Here is a 22,960-nt window from a genome sequence, read left to right on the forward strand (position 1 = left end):
GGGGCATGGCCAGAAAAAGGTCGGGAACCACTGGGTTACACAGACCACCAGTTGGGAACCACTGTGATACACTAACAGCACTGTATTTAATTTTTTTTCAACTAAACTGCACACTTACTTGGTGAAAAGGGCAATGTGTTGGTTCAAAAAACAGACACTTACCTTTCATGGAAGGGGAACCTTTGGGTCCATGCTATTGTCTTCAGTGGAACATCCCCCCCCCCCCGCTTTTACATTTAACAAAGCTTCTTTTTAAAGGGTCACACTTAAGTGGTTGTTAGCTTTTTGAATGCTGCTATAATTGTTTAGGTGCACAGAAAGTCTTGCTCACTGGCATGTTTCCTTTGAAACTCTTGTATTCAGTTTCACAAGATTTTTACCCTATGGCATTGTGGCTCTGTTAGACAAGCACAGGCCAAAGTTATGCAGAATTAGTTGCCTGTGTTGGTATTTTTGTATTAATAACTGTGTTTATTTTACTTGGCTAAAACCTTATGAACCAAGCAACTCATTCTTTCAGAAATCATGAATGAGTCTTGTGTGTGTATCTGTAAGCCATCATGCAAATAGTTAAGCCAACTAATTCTGCGTGCACAAGGAGGGCTTTGAACTTGTGTTTTTTCACACATTAAACCAATCTTTGTGTGTCTCCTCTGTGAGGGGTCCGGAGGGAACCAACACAAAAACAGGCTTTTTAGGAATGGCACCCCACTTGTGCAGTGCTCTCTCCAGGGAGGCTCACCCGGTGCCTTCATTTATGTGGCAGGCAAAAACCTTCTTCTCCCTGGCCCTTTGGCTTATTAAACAATCTATGTCCTTTTAAACCAGGCATCCCCAAACATCGGCCCTCCAGATGTTTTGGACTACAATTCCCATCTTCCCCGACCAATGGCCCTGTTAGGTAGGGATCATGGGAGTTGTAGGCCAAAACATCTGGAGGGCCGCAGTTTGGGGATGCCTGTTTTAAACTGTGCTAGGTGGTGGTGGGGTTATTATTTTTGTTTGTTACTATGCTGTGCATTTTTGTATCTTCATATTGTAATTTGCCCTGTGGTCCTCAGATGAAGGGCGGGATCAAAATTTGATGATTAATAATGATAGCAGCATCACAACCTCTTGCAAGAGCAAAAACATTGCACTGTGTGAAAGGTACCACCCTGGCTGTAGGTGGTTACATGCTACATCTGCAACCCAGCCAGATGGGTGGGGTATTACTACTACTACTACTACTACTACTACTACAGTCATACCTTGGTTGTTGAACACCCTGGAACTCAGACGTTTTGGCTCCTGAACGCCACAAACCCGGAAGTGATTGTCCTGGTTTGCAAATGTTCTTTTGGAACCCAAACATCCGATGGGGCTTCCGTGGCTTCTGATTGGCTGCAGGAGCTTCCTGCAGCCAATCAGAAGCTGTGATTTGGTTATCAAATGTTTTGGTAGTTGAACAAACTTCCGGAACGGATTCCGTTTGACTTCAAAGGTGCGACTGTACTATTACTACTACTACTATTACTACAACTAGCTGCTGGGAATTGCAAGTTGGGAGAGTGCTGAAAAATGCCTGTGGGTACATGTGCCTCACATAACTGTTTGGATCCTATCCATAGTTTTTCCTTTAGCACAGTAAAAGCTATAACATTGCTGAGATGTTTAAAAATGGACAGTGCCATTAATTGCTCACTAAATGTATATATTTTTCTCTTTCTCTCTTTTACACAGGTCATTCTTATAGAATTTTTACCAAAGACACCAATTTTCCGACCAGATTAGCATTTGCTTTACTTTAGAGACTTACCCAAGTATATTGTCTTTTTTTCCAATGGTGCCTTGCTTGGTGCTCTCCTGGTGATGATATAGCATTGGTTCTACATAATATTGTGGTTTCTTCATTCTTTTCTTTTGTAACGGCATGTTCAAAGTGCATTTTGTCAAATTTTGCGGAAGTCATTTCACGCAGACGTCAGTGTAATTTATTTCCTGTCCCTTCTCCGTTGTTGATGTATCCTGATTTTTCCAGAGACTTTATATATACATATATCTATGTATGTGTGTGTTTCTCTTGTGTGTATATATACATATATAGCTATAAACATAAACCAAAAATAGCTATAAGTGAGAAGTTATTTTTAACCCCATATAAATTGTGAAAATTGGCAATCACTTTAATCTATGCACTTGCATCTTCTCTGAATCTCTGCATATTTTGCCAGTGACATACTTGTATATATCAGAGTTTTTCCTTCTACTTTCTGGAACATAAATCAGCCACCTGTGAGGCGACAAGCAGCATTTCTTGAAACCCAAACATTGGTTCACCTTTGCGCATTTCTCTATTCCATGAAGAAGTACCATCTGCTCTGAAGATGTTCTTCCCAAGAAACTTGAAATTGGATTGCTAGTATTCCACTAGAAGAATTTGTGATAGATTTTGCATGTGTTCAGTGGTTAATACTGCTCAGGATCATAAAAATAATTAGTATTTCATGGGGGACTGGTACACATGAAACACTGGTCAATCCTGCTGTGAATAAGAGAACTGGGATTGAGGGGGAAGTGGAATTTCTCCAAACCTGCTCCCAATCTCTTAATCCTGGTTCAGAATAGACCAGTTTTTTGTATGTGTGCACCTACTCTGTGTGTGTGTGTGTGTGTGTGTGTGTGAGAGAGAGAGAGAGAGAGAGAGAGAAAGAAAGAAAGAAAATTATGTATGTACATACTGTGTGGCAATGCCATGTAACAGCTTTACTGTTTTTATTGTTTACTAGATCTAATAGTACACAAGGATGCAAGCTTGTCAGAAAAATATTTGTTAAAGACTTCAGTAGTTTGAGTTTTTAAATGTTGCAGTGTTTGGCTCCAGGTCAGAGAAAGGCAGTCTCAATTCCTATTGAAATTGATGGGTTGTGTTAGTTGTGACTAACTTTTAAAATCCCATTAATTTCAGCGGGATTTAAGCACAGTTAAGTTTCTATAATTATTTCAGGTGGAGTCTGTATGTAAAACATTTACAACATTGTACCAGAAGCTACAGATGCGTTGATGATTTTTACACCTGTTTATCAGATGTGCAAATCAAAAATTAGTGATTTGGCTGAATAGCTTACTGAATGTACTGGATAAATACTTATTGCATCCCAGCTTCTCTTTTTTCTCTTTTCTATGTTTACATGGTTAGCTTTCTGTTTATTGTTTGCACAAGAAAGCATTAAAAAATATGGATATGTGATAGTATGCTTTGGTCAGGGCAGTTTTTAGTTTTTTGGCTGTGCATATCTTCATATATTGTGTTTAAAGCCTACTTAATACAACTATTTCTGAAAAGCTTGTGTTCTTTTGTTTTGTTTTTGTTTTTGAGCTTAACGTACATGAACTATAACATATGTTAAGGGCCCATTCTTCATGTAGCAGAGCAATAATGTGAATAGCCAACAAATGCATTGTGCTTACTATTTGTACTATGAAAAGTTTACCCCACTGCAAGGATTCCATTTTCCTTCATTTAAATACAGTTTCACTTTATTGTCATTATACAGATATGTTTATTGTGTATTTTTCAATGCTTGCTGTTCATAGCAGATCTTCATTAGGAGAAGCATCTTTTGTAAAGGAAAGATTTCCCAGGAAAGTATCAAATCACCTTTTGTCTAGGCTCTATTTTTTCATATCACAATATACAGTTCTTCCAAAATGTTCTTTTAATCTGGTAATAATTGGGCATGATCTGGCCAAAGTTAGGCATTTCTACATCACATTGAATTCAGTGGGACTCTTTCCCACCGAAAGCCATGCAGTTGGCTTTGGCTGGCTCATGTGCACTGCTCTTTGCAGACAGTATCTGCCTATATGCTTTTTAAAATATAAGGGCTTTAAAAATGCGTAGTCTTAAACAAGTATCCAAAACCCATCATTTGCTGTCCATGATCTGCTTTACCTTGAAGAAATAATTATAGAGCATTTCCCCTTATCTATGAGCATTCTATTGTATGTGTTAAAACATTTGCATGCTTTGGAAACACCTTCATAATAAAGACTTTGGCCATAATCTAACACAGTTTGCTTAAGTTGGTTTATCTGAGGAGGCTTAATTGTGCCTAGATCTGTGTTGGATTGTGGACTTGATTAAGATGAAAAATCCATTGGTATTGTTCAACTGACCAGAGCCTTTGTAAGAACTGGCTCCTTTCCAGAACTCTGGGGCCTTAGGCTTCTCCATTCACTTTCATAAAGGTAGGAATTCTTCTCCATCTCTTTGCATGTGCTGAGTTTCCATGTCTTTCGAAGCAAATGGAGAATCCCTTGCATGTGCAAGAACTCGTATCTGCATGTTGGAGTTCCTCTGTGTATGTAAGTTGCTGGTGTGCAGAGACTAGATTTTAGAGTCACTGGTGCATCATTCAGTAGAATTCCTTGTTCTACTTGTTACTTCATTCATCAGACTCTTCGTCAAACTAATCTTCCCAAGGGCAGTTGTATACTGCCTGCTTGCAATAGAACTTGTGTTTTCTATTTTCTGTAAAGGGTACGTCTTGCATGTAAAGTTAGTTTGGACTAGGTAGACCCCCAAGGAGGGTGAGAACCACTTCAATATCTCACTAACCTTCACATCTAAGTGGGTTGAGACAATCTGTTGGGTGGCTTAACATGCAAAAGAATGACTCACACGAGTGGTCTCCTTGTGCGAGCAGCAGAACCTGAAATGAAGGGTCTTGCATGTCATCACGGAGGAGAAGAATTGTGAACGTAAATCACATGCAACTTTCTGGTCACAGATCTCATGGAAGACACGCTCCCCCTTCTGATGTTATGCAACTCAGGCAATTCGACCCTGTGGATAAGCATTACTTGCATGAGTCAGCAGGAGGAGATGGTTTCAACCTGCTCTAAATCCACATTTGACCACCCTCTTGGCTTCCCCTGTAACTGCTAGTTTGGCAGTCTGTTTGAATGATATGGATTGCTGCTTGTTATTTCTTGTTTTGTATACATTTCACTTACCATGTTGTTGTTGTTTTTATCTGCTTGGCTTTTTGAAGCGTGGGTGGGGATGGGAAGTTCCAGCATTTACAAGCACAAAAATGAGCAGTAGCTGAATTCTTCCAGTATGCATATTTTGATATGTAGCTGCTAATGGGGGTTACTATATGGCTGACTTTTTTTTTAATCAACCATTTTTCATCCCATGTGGTGGTAGCAATATATTTGAAAACATGATAGTGAAAAATGCTACAAAGACGGAAACACGGAGGCAAATAAAAAATCCCAATTATTTCCCCTCAATTCCATATAAAGTTATTTCAGATGCATGTTCAGATTTTTTCAAGTGAGAGTGTTGTGGGATGTCATCTAAAGGTTGCTGATACCTTTTGTTCATTTTAAAGGAGCAGCTGGGCACATGCCCATAAGTATTAAAACATGGGCATCCCCCCCCCCCCAGCTTTGTAACAGTTTTTGATGTCCCTGGTGTCACATTACAAGTTGCCCCGTCTTCATCTGAAGTGTGTTTGGTTCAGAACTGTGGATGATGCAGGAAACTGAAAACAGCCCATCAGGTGCCTCACAGACTTCCTGCTTTTACAGGCAGGTAGAAAAAATTGATATATCAAATCACTGATAGGTTACTATATGTCTGACTTGTTCCCCTGCCCTCCAATAAAGCAAGCATTTTTTGTAGTACGGGCTTTAAGAACATGCACCCTACTAATCATTTCATAGTTACCAGGAGAGCTTAAGGCTACACACTTAACTAGAGAGCAAGTCCCATTGAACTCAAGAAGACATACTTCTCTGAGTAACTGGCGTAGAATTGCACTGTAAACCTTTTGACAGCAAAAAAACAAAATGAAAGAACCCTCTTGTAAGGATTAAGTAAGAATTGACAGCTCTCTGCCAGTTCAAATAACCTTTTTCCTTCTGTATATGTAGCACTGAAAGATGAAAGTTGCATCAAGATGTATTACTTCTACTTGGGTAAGCAGGAGTTTGAATTCCTCCCTATATTTTGGTTCTTCGCCACATTCAGCAGTTACCTATGATTCTGTCCAAAGGCTATGCATCAGAAATTTGGTCAATGTATTCTGTAACATAAAACTTCCAGTTTAAAAAAATGATTTGAGTGCAGTATAAGCACACGGGCAACTATAAATTGCATACTACATTTAAATTGTTCTTTGTTTTGTGCCAATTATTCCTGTCAGATGAATGGCCCAATTGAAATATTCAGTGAGTGAAAATTTGCTAGTTTTGTTAGAGAATGTAACTTACCTTCAGTAGAGGGAATAACAAAGTGTTTCCTTATTGTTTCTGTGCACTGTATTTTTCACAGTTTGGGTTTCATGTCAGCCAGCTGTAACTGCTAGCATTAAATTTAGAAATAAACATGCACCAACTGTACCATTTTCCTGAAAATTAAAATCTCAGTCTAGCAGCCTAGATAAAACTTCTTAACACAAAACAAAACAAATGTATTGTACAGTATCATCTTTAGAAAGTTGAATATGGGTTTGTATTTTAACAAGCTGCCTGTTCTGATTGAATTGTAGTTTTTTGTTGAAAATTTAATTCCTGTTTTGTCAACATAGTTAAACATCATGCACTATGTATGTTTCAATGAAATACATGTTTTTCAGTGTGTGACTTCCGGCTTGACACTCAAGGTTTTTGGAATACTAACACAGGGCAATTTAGAGTAAGTTATACCAATAGGATAATGCGACAAAGCATGTCATTTTGGTAGTTTGGCAGGGATATTGCAGTGGTATTGTGAGCAGCTAATATTTAGCATGGAGTGACAGGTTTGATATAAGGCCAATTATTTCTAGTCATTTCCTTCAGTCCTAAAGGCAGCGAGTCTAGATGTTACATAGGTCTAGATGTTACATTTGTCATACAGACCAGCATTCCCATAGTGAATATTTTATCTCCTAGCTATTTCGCTCAGTGCAACGTACCGTACAAATTGAAGCCATCATAGAGTGAGCTCTTCTGCTGACAGCCCTCACTGGTGTGAACTGAATCAGGGATATTTGCTTCATGAATTCCCGGCTTGTGCAGTGGATTGTAATAAATGGATAAGAAAATCCCAAGGAGACTGTTCCCATTCGCGAACTCGAGTCACCTTGCATAGCAAGCCTTCAGATAACCTGCATCCGGAAATGAGATGAACCTTCCTGTGTCAGCATGTAAAGCTTTCCCATTATGCATACCCAGTTTTGCCTTCCCAATCTGCTCCTTTCCCATTCTACACACACAAGGAGATCTCTCAACACTGCATAGCATTCCTCCACTGACATTTGCCTCACTAAAGTTCGAGGAACTGAAACAACCAAGAGTCTTGTAATGAGCTGCTAACAAAAGGCAAAAGTTAGTTACAAGGCTGCTAGGAGCTTGTATAGTCATGCATACCATCCAAAGGTGAGAAGCTACAAGCATTGATAGCAAGGATTAATTAGAATGTTCGATATTTCCCCAGTATACCCTACTGCAAAATGGGTCTGTAATGTTAGATATCCTTCTCAACAGGCTAATATTGGAAGTAAGCAAAAGAGAGAATGCCAACAGCCCAGTCACATTGTTTGTTCAGAAGTAAATCCCATGGAATTGTGGATTGCAATCCAGTGTACAAGTGTACACTTACTTCTGAGTAAACAAGCAAAGGTTTAGCTGTTAATTACTCATGCATTCCTACATTTCTCTAGATAGCACCTGTATATATATATATATAGTATTGGAGAGAGCACCTGGTTTCTTTGCAGTAATGATCCAAACGGCTGTGTGACTATTTCCATGCATCCAAAGTGTTTCCCAAAAAGCAGCTTCTCTCCCTGCTGTAACCCATAGATGGCAAACCATTTTTGAAACACAGGAAGTTTCAAAACCTGCTTGTCATATAGCATGGTAGCCTGCTGTTCAAAGAGAACTTCTTTAAAAAGAAAATATTTGCAACGAGCATGCCGAAGCCCTTGGACATGCTTTTTAAAGTAGTTTTTCTGGACCCGGGCCATGGTTTTTAGCCTTTTCATACGCAGCCAATGGGAGCCCTGTGCACTTTCGGCCTTCTGGATTGTTGTCATTGTGTGTAGCTCAGTTGATTCTTCTACATGACTGACACATAGGATGCATTTGACTGTATCTGTGGAAATCCTGTTAATCTCACGTAGTATATCAGAAAATAGATATGAAATGGCATTGTCTTAATCATAATCTTTCAGTTTGCCAGTATATGAAAACATAGTTAAAAGACCAAGCTAGAGATCATTTACCGTAATAAAAGTATCATTTTTTTTCATAAAAAGTGCATCAAATCCAAAATCTGCAGTTAGACGCTACAATTTGGGTATGAAGTGCGTAGGTAGTCAGGAAAGATGGATGGGTTTTAAAATATATATGTGCATATTTAACCACATTTGTTATGGTTGCTTTAAGTTAACCCATTTAGCTAAATTCCACAATTTTTTCTAAATATCAATCATTTCCCCCCTGACCTGACCCAAATTTAGAATGTATTCCACTTGGAAGTCTCGCTAGAGAATTTCCTAATTTGTATGTTACAAACTAATAAAATTGTGAAGCTATCTTATCAAGACTTGTTTTCCTTTCTAAGCTCAATATGGTGTATTCTTTTTCATTTATTTGTGGTATGCACAATCATTTTGCTTCATTTCACCAGAATGTTTTTAGTTATCCCAATCCTTAGAAGGTTTACTCGGAAGTAAATCCCACTTTTGTGAGACTTGTTTCCTAGTGAGCGTGGTTAGAATTTCAGCTAACTCTTAGATAGAAAAGAAAATAACTTATTTTGAAAACGTTGCTATTAAAAATGCCTTAAAAAGCAATGGAAATTCAAACTTGGTGGCACAATTAACACTGGACTCTGTTTAAACAAGCAGGTTGATGAGCTTGGCTTCCTATTCTTCAAATACATTTTTCAAAATATGCTCAAAAATCTCTTTGGAAGTTTTGAGCATGGAATAGGTCTACATTTTATGAAATCCCTTTGCAAAGGAAAGAGAGTGGATGTTGCTGAAAATCTTTTAACTCATTTCTACAAGTTGGGCTGCTCTTAAAAATCCTAAAGTGTTTTTGTCTACCAAGGTTTGAATTCACTAAGTCAGAAATCAGGAATGATCAGACATTTTGCAAAATTCTGCTTAACAGCCATGCTCCATAAAGATTTATTTTCCCCATTTAATTTAAAAATGTTTCCCCCCATATTTCTCATTTGTAAAGGGGCTTCAGAGTATGTCAGTTTCTGTCTTTTCACTTGTGTAGGAGATTGTCAGAAGTATTGTATCCTCAAAGTAAGCTCCAGCTACATATAGAGAATACAACATTAGCAGCAATATATCTGTGAATACTTCCTAGCGTGTTCAGTACTCTTTTTAAACACATACTTTTTTATTGCATCCTCAGTAATAACCCTGGGCCATATTGTACAATACCCAAATGTTGCCCAACGCTATAAGCAAAATCTTAAATTTAAACAACCTACTCTATCTTTGTGTGATGCTTTCCCCCTTTAGGAGTCCTTTTAGTTACTTTCTTTTTTTTAAAAAAAATCCCTAACAGCCTCTTTTTATGTATAATTAAAAAAACACCCCGGAGCTACTCTGAAGCATGCAGGGTGTTGTAATTTCACTTTGCAAAGAGGTATGATACAATGTTGCTGAGCAGAAAAGCCCATGATAGATTTAATGTAGCCAATTGTTCACATCTGAAAAAAAAGAGTAACTGTTCAGTGTGAGTTAATTTTGGATTTTTTCAGCATCCCTCTTTTAGGCTTTGTGCTGCATTCTTCCAGACAAATGCGTATTCCATGCGGACCACTGTTCTGCTAAATGCTCTCAGTTCTCCCTTTGCAATCAAGATTATGTTGCTAAGGAGATCTTGCTTTTATTGGTGCCATTGATTTGTGTTAATACGTTTTGAATACCTCTCGGTATTCTTTCGTAGACAAGGCCAAAAGAAAAACTTCCCTGAGTTTCCCGATTTGCATGACAAATGGAGCGGTGGTGTAATGAAGCCGATATAAAGTGGGCAGTTGAAAAGCGACTAAAGAAGAGCACTCAAGTGAGAAATGAAGAAATGTGCCGGGACAGTCTGCGGCCTGCCTTCCCTCCAGCTGCAGGAACTGGCTTGGGCCAAAGGGAGATTCGGAGAGGGTGAAGGGAGAGAGCGCCTCCATCCGCAAAGACCACCCACTTTCTGCAGACCCAGCTCTCCGTGGATTACCTCATTGATTTAATATGGGCAATCACAAAGCAGTGGTCTAACTGTGAGTGAAGACTCTTCCTCCTTGGGAAAGGTGGGGAGAAGCTGTAACTTTCTCTGTGTGTCCCACACCCTCTTCCTCAAAGCCCTTTCCAGTATTGAACTCCAAGCCTAGGTGTTGATGTAAAAGTTCAGAGATACAAATTGGCTTCGGTGGTGTCTTCTTCTTCTTTGGCGATCACTCGTAGTCAAGTAAGATTGTCTTCCATAAACACGGTTTTAACAATGGGTCCGTAAGTGACTGTGGAAGCCAATTCTGGATCCACACGTCCTTCCACAGTTGGGGACATAGGTTTCCAGGTGGGAGTTGATCACTGTGTGGATTTGCCAAACGTGTCTTCCTCTTAGCACATTTCTCCCTTGCATTCTCCCTTGCATCCTGAGATTGGTGGTGTGTGCCACAGAGGGCACAGGTTGAGCTAGGTGTAGCTTTTCTTCCCAACGGGAAATGGAGCTAATCCTCAGCTATCCCATAGCACATGGTTGATCGCCAACAATAGACAGATCCTAACTTTCTCGGGGAGTTGGGCCATTAAGAAGATAAGAATCCTTCCTGTTATCTATAATATTGTGCGTTCATTTTTTTATGTAGTGTGGTGTTGGCTACACAGTAGTCTGAGTTTGTAAATTGCTCAGCTTTTGCTTACTCTTGCCATGTACACAACCTCATACAGGGTTTAGGTGGCCTACCCAGACGCACTTTTCATATACAGTTGTGCCTTGGTAGTGGAATGCATTAGTTGTCGAACAAATCGGCTGCCAAATGTTGCAAACCCGGAAGTGAGTGTTCCGGTTTGTGAACGTTTTTTGGAAGCTGAACATCTGATGCAGCTTCCGATTTAGTGCAGGAAGCTCTTGCAGCCAATTGGAAGCCACGCCTTGGTTTTTGAAGTGTTCTGGGAGTCGAACGGACTCCCAGAACGGATTAAATTCGAGAACCAAGGTACCACTGTAATTCAACCCTCTTGTGAAAAAAAAGGTGCTAATGCAAATAGGGCATTTTTGCCGTGCGTGATGGGAAGGGTCGTCCCACTATGAAAAGGCTGGTGAGTATGAACTCGTATGCAGTGCTATTTTTCTAGAAAAAGAGGTGCTGGAACTCGCCACAAACACCTCCCTTGTTCTCTTATAATGGGAATGGTGCCCATCTGAGAGGTGCTGGAACTGAGTTCCTGTGAAAAAACAGCCCTGGGCATATGCCTAAAATGATGAAACAAAGTCAAGATTAATGGTGACCAACAATGTTGCTAGGATGGTAAGTGTCTGTAAGAACCATTCAGCTAATGTTAAGAAAGCAGCGCAGATCTCTTTCCCCCCTTCCATTGGACTTTATGTAGAAAAACATTCCAAGGAGGCAGAGAAAATTACCTTGTCGTATTTGGGGCTTTCCGCTGTTTCATGTAGGAGACAGGACATTGCATCAAGCTTCATCATCTCTGGGTGTAAGGCACCAAGGCCAGTATATACCGTATCACCTAAGCTTCTCTCTTTGGCCTACAGCAGGGTTGAAGAACATGCAGCCCCCCCCAGACTTTATGGCACTTCCATCACCTAATAACATGGTGATTGAGCTGTAGAGCCAGTCTCCATGTTAGAAGAATATGGTGCACCACTCTAGAAGCAGTAGTGTTTCAGGCCCCATCTTAGGGAGGTGGATGAGTCAATGTGAGCATAGCATTTTTGTTGGGATATGCCCAGAAAACGTTTTCAATTTATTATGCAGTGCATTTTGGGGGGTGGGGAGGGGTGGGGAGAAAGTTGTAAAACTTCTTACTGTTTACCCAGGGGTGTCCAAACTTTTTTTCAAAGAGGGCCAGACTTGATGAAGTGAAGGGCCGTGAGGGCCAACCAAAGTTGTTCAGCTTTTTTAAGGATTGAGGTTCTTGAGCTTTTAGGATTTTACCCCAATGTTGTTGGGTTTTTTTAAAGTTCTTGAGCTTTTTTTGGAATTGAATCTGTTGAGGTTGAGAGTCAGCACACAGCAAAAGCATCACAATGGGATAAGGTGAAAAAGGGTCAACAGAGGAAGATGGCTGCGTGACTAGCCTCTTTATAGGGTCTGCCAGGGTCATGCAGGGTCATAACTGGTCACACACAGGGGGAGGATGCTTCAAACCAGGTGTGACAGGAAGTCGTCCTGGCTGGAGCAACATTCCCCTGTGTGTCCACTCTGGCAAACAGGAAATGTTGTATTTTACTGCTTATGTTACACCCCACATATAGATCTTGGTTGACTATGACTTCCTTGCTCCCACCCAGTTCATGGCTAATAGAGGAGAAGAAAGCTCACCCGAAACAATATATTTTGCAACAGTTCTTCTAGGCAGACTCTTGGATCTTCACTATCATTTGAGTTGCAAAGGACTTGGGGGTGAGCCCAGAGTAACTAACAAAGCTAATAGTTGAATCCAATCCATACTGCTTATGGACTTGAGACCAGCTTTCAAGTTGAGAGTAACACCAGTAACACATCTAAGCATGCTGCATATAGTTCTGAGAGAAGAGGATGAGCTGAACTCCACCAAAATGGAATGTAAGATAGGGGTAACCAGTGCAGTGCCATCCAGATGTTAGATTCCAATTATCACCATCCCTGACCACTGCTCATGTTGACGGGGACCAACACCATCTGGAAGACGCTGCTTTGGTTACCCTTGTTCTAAAACATGAAAACCATAGGTGTTCCAAAGAGAAAACTTTTGGCTTAGTAAAACTTGCATGTGGTCTGAAACTTGCTCTTCAAGGTATCCTACTGTTCCAGTTTCTTGGATGTCACTCAACTTTGAAGTCATACAGTGAGATTGCAATACAATTTGTGTTTACCCGTAGTAAAGATTTGGTGAAGAGTGCACTTTTCCAGGTGATAAGATGTATAGTGAACCTGCCTGTAGTACATTTGCAATGCAATTTCTGTGCATGGTTGTATGATGATGATGGAAGCATCTCATTTTAGCATTCTGTAGGGCTTGCTGATCAGAAGGTTGGTGGTTTGAATCCCCGCAATGGAGTGAGCTCCTGTTTCTCAGTCCATGATTCTGCCAACCTAGCAGTTCGAAAGCACGTCAGAGTGCAAGTAGATAAACAGGTACCGCTCCAGCGGGAAGGTAAACGGTGTTTCTGTGCTCTGCTCTGGTTCACCAGAAGTGGCCTAGTCATGCTGGCCACATGACCCGGAAGCTGTACGCCGGCTCCCTTGGCCAGTAAAGCGAGATGAGCGCTGCAACCCCAGAGTCGTCCGTGACTGGACCTAATGGTCAGGGGTCCCTTTACCTTTTTACCAAGCAGAATCAATTCCCCAGTTGTCCTTTCATGTTCTGCTACAACATTTTTCCTCCTAAAGTGTTTATGACATAAATCTCTGTGCTCCAATGGGATCACTCATAACAGTGAGAGGTACACTTCTTGAATTAGGAGCAGAGTCTGTAATGCCAATAGATCAACTGTATACATATACATATATTTAATTTCTGAAAGTAGTCGTTTTAAATGACTCATCTGCCATGAACAAAAGGCAAGGAGGTAAATGTTCCATTAAAAACCACTGCCAACATAATTTTACCATTAGCTTTTATTCACCGCCTTTATTCCACCACTTTCCATTAGCACGATGATTGCCTTAATTAAAGTCCTTCCATACGCAGAGATAATCTTTCTGAATGGCTTTCAGAGAATGTGAAATGAAGTCTCTCATGCACTTTGAAGATAAAACTAGTTCAGCTATCTCCCAGATAAGGCCAGATACTGCAATCACAACATTGTTTTCAAGTGATCTAAGTGGCTTCAGTTAGGTCTACTCAATAGAGATTGGGTGCGTGGGTGATGGAATGGGTTTCAGCTGAGGTTTTTGATAGTGTTACAGTACTTTTTTCTTCTTCAAGTGTCTTGAGAATAGGGAGCAGCCATTGGAGAACCTAGGGCCAAATCCAGACTTCTCAGTTGTACCATCGTTGTATGTTCGTTGCCAACTTGGAGGCAAAAGAAACGTGGAAAGGAAGCAATAGCAATGGGGTTATCCGGCATTACACTTTGGGGTGGCATCCATAACTCACTCATTAAACTGATCTCTAACTAAGGTTTAAAATATTGAGCATTTGGCTTTAATCGCTAGGGTTTTTGTGAGGCTTCTCTTTCTCACTGAGGAACGTCTCTGGGCTGTAACACTGTACCAATGATTGCCAAAGTGAGCATATCCAATTGAATCTACACTTTTCCAGCAGCATAAAAAAACAACCATTGAAACCCCCTCTCCCCGAAAACAAGGAGTGGCATCCAACTAAGTTTTGCTCATAGTAGACCAGGCACCCCCAAACTTCGGCCCTCCAGATGTTTTGGACTACAATTCCCATCATCCCTGACCACTGGTCCTGTTAGCTAGGGATCATGGAAGTTGTAGGCCAAAATCTGGAGGGCCGCAGTTTGGTAGTAGACCCATTAAAACTAGTAAACATGACTAAGTTAGATCCATTCATTTCAATAGGGCTACTCTTAAGTACAATTTAGTTGAATACCACCCAATATGCCAAGCAGGAGAATTCTAGCTTAATTTTCTTTCCAGCATCCTGTGTCTTATGCATGGGTAATTGTGTGGATTCATGTGACACCCCCCCCCAGTAGTACAATACAGAAAATACTAAAGCCTTGAGATAGGGGTATTAAAATAAAAGTTAAGATGGCAGACTTGGGTGGTCTTGGTCAAGATGATCGCTCCTAGCTCCTCAGTAAAATGGAATACAGATTACCTTCCTCACGGGGAAATTGTGTAGGGAGACATAGTGATGTCTACGAAGAATGAAGCAAATACTGTAGTGTACAAAATATAATTTATTTTATTTTAAAATACATGCAAAAATGCATAATATCGAGAACAAAGTGCTTACAAAAATGCACAATGTGAGGTAAAATGCATATCAATAATGCACATTTTGTGAAAAATGTGTTCAATTTTTCATGACTTTTTTAATTAAAAAAATCAGATTGACGTGGCAATGGGAAGGCAAATTGAAATAGAGACAGAATTGAAATGAACTGCTGCCACCCTCTCTGTTTGTTGGTGGGTCACTTTAAGGGAGTGAGAATCGAGTAGCTTTGGAGCCTCCTAGTTTGAGAATGTAGCTTGGATAAGTTGCGGTGGTCTACAGCAGGCTGAGTGCCACTCGCTTGACATTACTGTCACACTTCATCAATGGGGAGATATTTGGCATATATGGTGCACTGAGGCAGGGGAGGGAGGCCAAAGCAAACCTTGAAAACAATTGGATCCAAGCCCTTCTCCTGATCCTACAAGAGAAGTTCTTGATTACTTAGTAGTTTAATTAATGTCAACCTTCCCCAGCAAAGCTCGTGGGAGCAATCATTATGCTGACACAAAACCATTTTAGATGCTTGGCATTCTACCAATCACAGAGCTAAGCATTCCCATGGCAGATTGTACGATCCCAGAGCCAGATCTGTGTAGGATTTTTTTTACAAGAGGCTCTTTAGCAGCACCAATTCAAAAGCTTTGCATTTTTATCCTAAACATTACAAGGCAATTTGGAAGTTTTCTCTTTTGAAATGTTTACTGCGGAAATCCATGTTGTTTGGTTTTAATTATTCTCATTTTTTTTAAAAAAAAGTTTGATTGCCTCTGTCCTTTTGAATAATAGCCATTTTCATTTTACGTGAATAGTCTCTATGAGCAACGAGACACCACCCACTGGGCACAGAGCCTAACACAGCGTTTCCCAATTTTCTGAGAATTGAAGGACCAGCCCTATCAATAGGCAGAGGGAAGCAGCTGCCTCAGGCAACTGATTCCAGCATTAATTGGGAGAAGTCATGTCATCTAAATGTATATGGTATGTACACATGGAAGAGCAGCAAACTGTTGCCAACGTCTTGGACCAGCCTTGTCTGATGAACACCTGGATTTCTTAGAAGCATAGAATAGTAGAGTTGGAAGGGACCGCAAGGGTTTACTAGTCCAGCCCCCTGCAATGCAGGAATCTCATCTAAAGCATCCATGACAGATGCCCATCCAACCTCTGCTTAAAATCCTCCAAGGAAGTAGAGACCACCACCTTCCAAGGGAGTCCATTCTGCTGTCGAACAGCTCATACTGTCAGAAAGTTCTTCCTGATGTTTAGTTGGAATCTCCTATCCTGTTACTTGAAGCCATTGGTTAAGAGTCCTACCCTCCAAGGCAAGAGAAGCTCCATCTTCCATGTGACAGCTATTTAGATATTTGAAGATGGCTCACATCACATCACATCACATCACATCACATCACATCACATCATCACATCATCACATATATCATATGTCATATCAGTCTCCTCTTTCTCAGGCTAAACATACCCAGCTTCCTCAACCGTTCCTCATAAGGCATGGTTTCTAGACCCTTGATCTTCTTGGTCACCCTTCTCTGCATATGTTCCAGCTTGTCAATATCCTTCTTAAATTGTGGCACCCAGTGCTTTCCCCATCTCTTTTCTGAATTTAAATGAGAGGTAGACTTCACAATTGCATGCAAAAAGGTTTACTTTGAAAATGTGTAAAGGAAGAATTGCCTTCCTTCAGGAAAGCCAGTCTGTTATGCCATGTTTCAATTTTTTGGGGGGTGGGGGGGTGGGGAACACTTTAAGCTGCCTCTTTGCCTTGCCTAGGCAGATTTCTGTTAAATAAAAAAATTGAGAGGAAAGAATACAGGACCCTCTGTAATGTGTATTCTTTATGCCCCAAACAGGAAGCTTATCAAACTTCTGGTGGGCCAGGATGCATGGGATGCTTTCAGCTCGGTTGGTCATGGGATGAGCAGGGGCGTAGGGGGCGGGCCACCCTGGGTTCCACCTAGGGGGGGGGGCTGACAGTCAGTGCCCCACCCAGCGACTCCCAAGGTGAGCCCCTCCAGCCTCCCAGTAAAAAGCCCGCTCGGTACGGCACGGCATGCTGCACCAGTAGGCTATTTACCTGGAGCCTGGATGCTCCGTTTAGCCTCCATTTAGAAGTCGTGGGGGCCCATAGCTGCCAAGTACCCCGTATTCCCTGGGAAACCCCCGTTTTTCCTTACCATTTCCCGGTGGTCTCCCGTTTGAGCTCCTCTCCCGTAAATCTCCCTTAAATCCGCTCCTGCCGGCAGCCATTTTTCTGGTGCCGTTTTGCCCATCTATGGGCACCAGAAAATGGCCGCCGCTGGTGCTGGAAATAGCTTTTATGCATGCCCGGCGGCCATCTTAGGGGTGGCCACATGGCAGCAGCCACCTTGGAGGTGGCTGCATGGCCACCCCTAAGATGGCCGCCGGACAACTTCCGGTGCAACTTCCGGTGCCGCTGCTGCTGCTGATTCCATAGTTTTCTGCGGGAGACTTGGCAGGTATGCGGGGGGGCGCGATCCCCCTCTACGTAGCACGCATGTGTCGTTATGTAGTGATGCATGTGTCATTACATAGTGATGCCGCGCCCCCCCCCAGGTGCATGGCGATTTGTCGCCCCGGGTGTCGCGGCGGCTCGCTACGCCGCTGGGGATGAGGGCAGAGGTAAGGTGGCCATGTGTCCTACTTTACAGGGCAAAGATTGAAAGACTGTCTGATCCAAGTCTGTTTAAAAGAAAAAGAACCATAGGAAAGGAGAGTAAGGGTTTTTAAGATGCCCATCAAGAGTCGTGCTGTATTTCCGTTTGAAATTACAGCTACAATGTCTGATATGGCATTTATACATGCAATTTAGCATATGCAGATACCATGCAAATCTTGATCCTCTTTTTTTTATCAATGCATTGGGAGGGGGGTAGCAGGTGGAGAAGTCATGAACAACTTCAGTTTACTTATTTTAGGAGCCAAGCCCTGTTTTAGATTATTTTTTTAATGGCAACAGCAGTCCCATGTTCCATCCTGCTTTGGGGGGTGGGAGTGCAAGGCAGGGCAAAGGGGGAGGTGGAAAACTTTTCTACTGCAAACTTCCTTCAGTTAACTTCTCTTAGGATCCAAGTCATTGTCATGTATGCACAATGTACTCCTGAGTGCCGAAAAGCCCATCCCCATAGCTGACTTTGCTCTCCATCCCAGGCACAGAGCCAAGCTTCAGCTGCAGAAGCCACGTTCCTACTTCCCGGTGCTGCATGTCAGGCTGCTCCCTAGGATCAGGGCACCAGCTAAAATTGTCATTATGTCTTCTTTTCCAGCTCGCTCAACCCAAAAGTGATTCAGCTATCTCTGGGAACAAAGCATTTCGATGAGACATTAGCTCTGAAAATGTCTATCCCTGTCTGAGAGAGCTCCTGGCAACCAGAGATAGGATAGGAGCCCTTTGAAGACAACTTTCTGAATGCCATCTGAGGGAGAGAAACAGAAGGCAATAGGAAAATAAGATTCAGGGGTTTCTTAGTGATGCTACCACTTCAAGAAACATGGGCCTAATTCCTAGAATAGGTCTCGTTCCTTAGATAAAAGATGCTACCCGAAAGCCCAGAAGGACAGCCACTTCCTAGAGAGATAATGTCTGGTATTCATCTCTCTCATGCACAAACTCACACACACACACACACACACACACACACACCGAAATGTTTGTTTTGACAAATAGGTTCTTTCCCTTTATCTCTCTTTAAACAAGAGACTTTTTTTAAGGGCTTACAGACCTGAGCCCTCTGAGAATTCAAAACTTCAGTTGTTTGAGCTTGTGCTAAGTATATTTACTCAAGATTTACGACAAATCCCACAGAACAACAGAGAATGCTAAATACCTTTCAAATAGGCTGGAACTTAGCTAAATACCTACGAACTTGCAGTCTGTGGCTTCCTAGGAATAGGCACCGCTGTTCTCAACGTAAAAACAAAACAAAGGAGGACTTGAGGTCAATAGAAAATTTGAAAATCCTGGTCTATTCATGAGACACTAGACAGTCCTTTTAAAGTGACATTTCAAACAACTTAGACCGCTTGTGACAAAGGCCTTTCTCCTCCTCCTCCTCCTGATTTGTAGCAACTTTATTCATTGCTATGTTCTGTCCCTCCTAAGAAAATCCTGCCTTTTCCTATTGTGTCTGTATGTATATATATATACACACTAGCCTAATGAAACAGATTTTTGGTTAGGATTTTCTTCTCAGAAACAATTTGGGCAAAATCTTACTGTAATAGGCTAAGCTGGTAATGTATAGAACTGCTTATCTTGCACAAAATGCTATTTATAGACATGTCCAGCACAATGTGCTACCATGTTTTGGAAATTAGGGTCATTCTTGCCATCCTGGCTTTTGAGATGCAGGTGGAAAGATACAGAATCTCACATCTTTCCCCTTTTCAGCTACCCAAGCTCTATTTTTTTCTGTACCCCTCTTCCCCCCCCTTGTAATAATTGTGATTTTACCTGTTTCAAATAAACAAATTGGAGTGACGTTTTATAAATCTGCCAGCAGCATCCTCCCTTAAGACACATGGGACATGTGCTGTGACACTGGAAACATCGACAGGTTTGCTGGATGAGAATTCGAGGCAGACGAAAGCACTATTAGACTGGCTCTTAAGATGCGTCATGAAACAAACGCTTCTGTACTCAACCAGAATAACTTCTCCAATTCTGAAGATTCTCCATAACTATTTCAATTAAGTGAATAGCCACTGTTTATACTGATTTGCACAACCAAGACTGTACAATTAACCAAATGTGAACTTCATCAGAGCCTGTGGATTATGCTATTCATATCATAATTACAGAGGAGCTTAATTGCAACTCATTGGATGTTGGATAGCTGCCATTATAACACAGAGTTGGTGTGCCTACAATAAATGTTCTGTTTGTAGCATGCTGAAAATCACCGAGTGCCCAGGTCTCTTCAACCTGCCAGATGTTCTGTGCAGCGTATTGTTTTTCAAGCATTGCTAGCTCCAACCGATTGGCGAGCAACATTTGCCTGCTTTCGTGTTGATACAGTGGCTTAGCTTCATCCTAATTGCCTTTACTATTTTCCTAATTGCTTTCTTTTCTTCTTTTCTTTTTAAAATATGAGAATCCCCACCTTCCCACTCCAAGAAATATTTTGCGTCCCATGAAATTCTTCTGATGTTTTACCCAAGTTGAAACCCCCAAGGAGCCTCAAATTTCACTTTATGCAAATTTATTGCTTGGACATCCAGAAAGCAAATGGGGAAAAAAAGTTTAATCGGCATGTCCTTTCCCCTGAAAATAATGTACAATCATGTTTAGACAGCCTTTTTAGCTTGTGTTCAGCAGCCAAACTTTGCTACTAGAGAGGTTTTCCTTGAAATCAACAGCCCTGTTCAAATGTAATGGGAACCAGGGATTCCACTATAGGAATGAACTATGGCAGAGGTACCCAAGTGTAGGGTGGGCACGGGGGATGAGGCAAAACAGCCCAATAAGGATTTAGCATGCTCCGTAGTTCTATTGAATGTTGAATGTCAGTTGGAAAAGCAAAATTTAGAAATGGTGATGGAGTAGCCTGCTTCAACTCTTTACAGCTTATACTGTCCTGTTGACTAAAGCCACAAAGAGAAGCATTCATGCTAAAATGTTAGGATAGATCATAAAATTTTGTTGCAGGTCCAGCTTGTACATTGTATTGTCATTCCCCCCCCCAAAAAAAATCATAGGATAATGCTATGAAGAGGAAAAGATTGAGGTTGCTGATCTGTTTTTGTAGAAACCAACTATGATCCAAACTCCTCTTTAAATGAATGCTCAACAACAGTGGTGTAACGTGGTTTGCTGGTGCCTAGGGCAGGGAAGCCGCCAATGCTGCTGGAGCGCCCCCCGAAGCCAAGCGGGGGAGCCCCACCTGCTAACACGGCCCTTGGTAGGTGTGATGGCCTGGGATTCGGACTCAGATGCTGAACCTGAGGTGTCCCAGCCTGCACAAGGTTCCCTGCCTCCAGAACCAGCTGAGCCAGGTCTAGGGCCTGAGCCTGAAGGGTCGTCACCTGTGCAGGATCCTCAGGTGCAGTCATCAGCTGAGTCTGCTCTGGGCCCCGATGTGATGGAGGATCCATTGCCTGCAGGTGCTCCACTCCCAGCCCCGTCAGAGGGAGCCGAGGCTGCCCCTGGGTCCAGTAACCCACCAGCCTTTCCTGAGCTGCAGAGGCTCAGGGCAGAGAGGCGAAGGGAACTAAGTTCTTGCAGAAGGAGTGCTCGTCTCCAAGCCAGAAGGAGAGGCGAGTCACCGGAGGATCGGGGCCGCCCCATGCCTCGGGGCAGATAAAAGCCAGCCAGCCCCAGCCCCAAGTTGTGTGAGCAACATAGTTGCTACCGTGAGCCTGCCTGTGACCTTGTGCCTGTACCTTGCCCTGCTTCCTGCTGGACTGACCCCTTGCTGGACTCCTGGATCTAAGACTGGACTTTGACCTTGTTTATGGACAAACCCTTGGCGTGTTTCCTGACCTCTGACTACCTGGCTAGACCCACGGACTGTTTCCTGACTCTGCTTTCACCCAGCCCCTGGACTTGGTTGCCTCGCTTGGACTACTGCTGTTGACCTGGACTGTTGACCACGCCTCTGCTCAGCCCCTGGTGAGTTTCTGGTCATCCCACCCAGCCCAGTCCACTGGGCTGGGCACCCTGAGGCCAGCACAGCAGGTGAATCCCCACAATGCTGTCACTCCTTTCCCACTTCATTCCATTTGTGCCCACTCACTGTGGGCCTGGGCAGCTCCTGCTGCCGTCTGGGAAGTGCAATGCTCCTGCTGCCATCTGGGAAGTGCAATGCGTGCACAACGAGTGCCTCTGCAATTACTAGCCTCTGCCAGGGATGTGGTAGCAAAACGAGGCCAGGTTAGGCTCCAGGGCTCAGAGACTCCCACCTGCAGTCAAGCAGGCAGGGATGGACAGGGAGCTGAGGAAGGGGTCTGCCAGGACGTGCCTGGGCAGCAGCAGCCCTCAATGGGCTGCTTTGCCACTTTTGATGGGGTGAGACAGGGATCCCAATGGACGCCAGTACTTGAGTGTGAGCACCTGCTTGCACCCCTTCAGAATTTTGCACCCAGGGCCATGGCCCGCTGCTCCCCCTCCCTATGCCACACCACTGCTCAGCAATTATAGGTGTCATTTCCCCCCCAAAAAAGCACTGAAGTGACGGCATTTTTGATTACCACTATAGTTTTCTTTACCACAATGCACCTTCGCTTTAAGAAATAATATTCAACAGCTTTCTCCCTTTCTCTGAAACTGGCAGGTGCTTTAAGGAATACGAGGGTGTTTACCTGAGCCATCTCTAAGGACAACTGCAGAAAATACATAGATGCAGGACATGAAAGGCTAATCATTTGCTTGCCTTATTAGCTCATTTTTCAGAGGAATTGACAGGACAGCTGCCTGTTATTACCATGCACCCCAGGAAATGCTTAACTGCCAAGCAGTAAGGAGTTAGGGAGGGGATTAGTACCAAAATAGAATCTCTGCACCTGGTCATCGTACAAACTCTGCAGTGAGTTTGTGAATTAGAAGTTATCTGTGATGAAACAAAAGCCAAAGCAAGCACTTTCCTTGCTATTAGCAATGATACCTATTAGGGAAATAGTCTGCCATTTCCCCCAAGGCTGTGGTTTTCAACGAAATGGTGAAGTTTTAATTTCCATTAGCTGCTGATTGGTTTGACCTAGGTCTGCAACGTTCTGTAGTGTTCTACAACTGAATGTCAGCTTCATATATAAATAGTGGAGTTCTGTGTTACCAAAAATAAGCCAGTTAGGAAGCATTTCAG

At 42.4% G+C, this 22,960-nt stretch overlaps 1 protein-coding gene across 2 annotated transcripts in view; it reads left to right on the forward strand.

Moving 5' to 3' along the window:
* CHIC2 (cysteine rich hydrophobic domain 2) overlaps positions 1 to 8,582 on the forward strand; it is a 29,558-nt gene extending 20,976 nt beyond the window's left edge. Inside the window, exons 6-7 of one of the 2 annotated variants that reach the window (XR_015947398.1) lie at positions 1,723 to 5,970; positions 6,928 to 8,582. Coding sequence is in view for 1 of the 2 variants with exons in the window: in XM_035112104.3 (XP_034967995.2) it covers positions 1,723 to 1,773 (51 nt within the window). In the remaining variant the exon portion in view is untranslated. Of the gene's footprint in view, positions 1 to 1,722 lie in introns of both variants that reach the window. The other variant, XM_035112104.3, reaches the window with a different exon arrangement.
* Positions 8,583 to 22,960: the final 14,378 nt, after the last annotated feature.

Source organism: Zootoca vivipara, chromosome Z1 (assembly GCF_965207765.1).
Source record: "Zootoca vivipara chromosome Z1, rZooViv2.hap1.1, whole genome shotgun sequence".
Taxonomy (NCBI): Eukaryota; Metazoa; Chordata; class Lepidosauria; order Squamata; family Lacertidae; genus Zootoca; species Zootoca vivipara.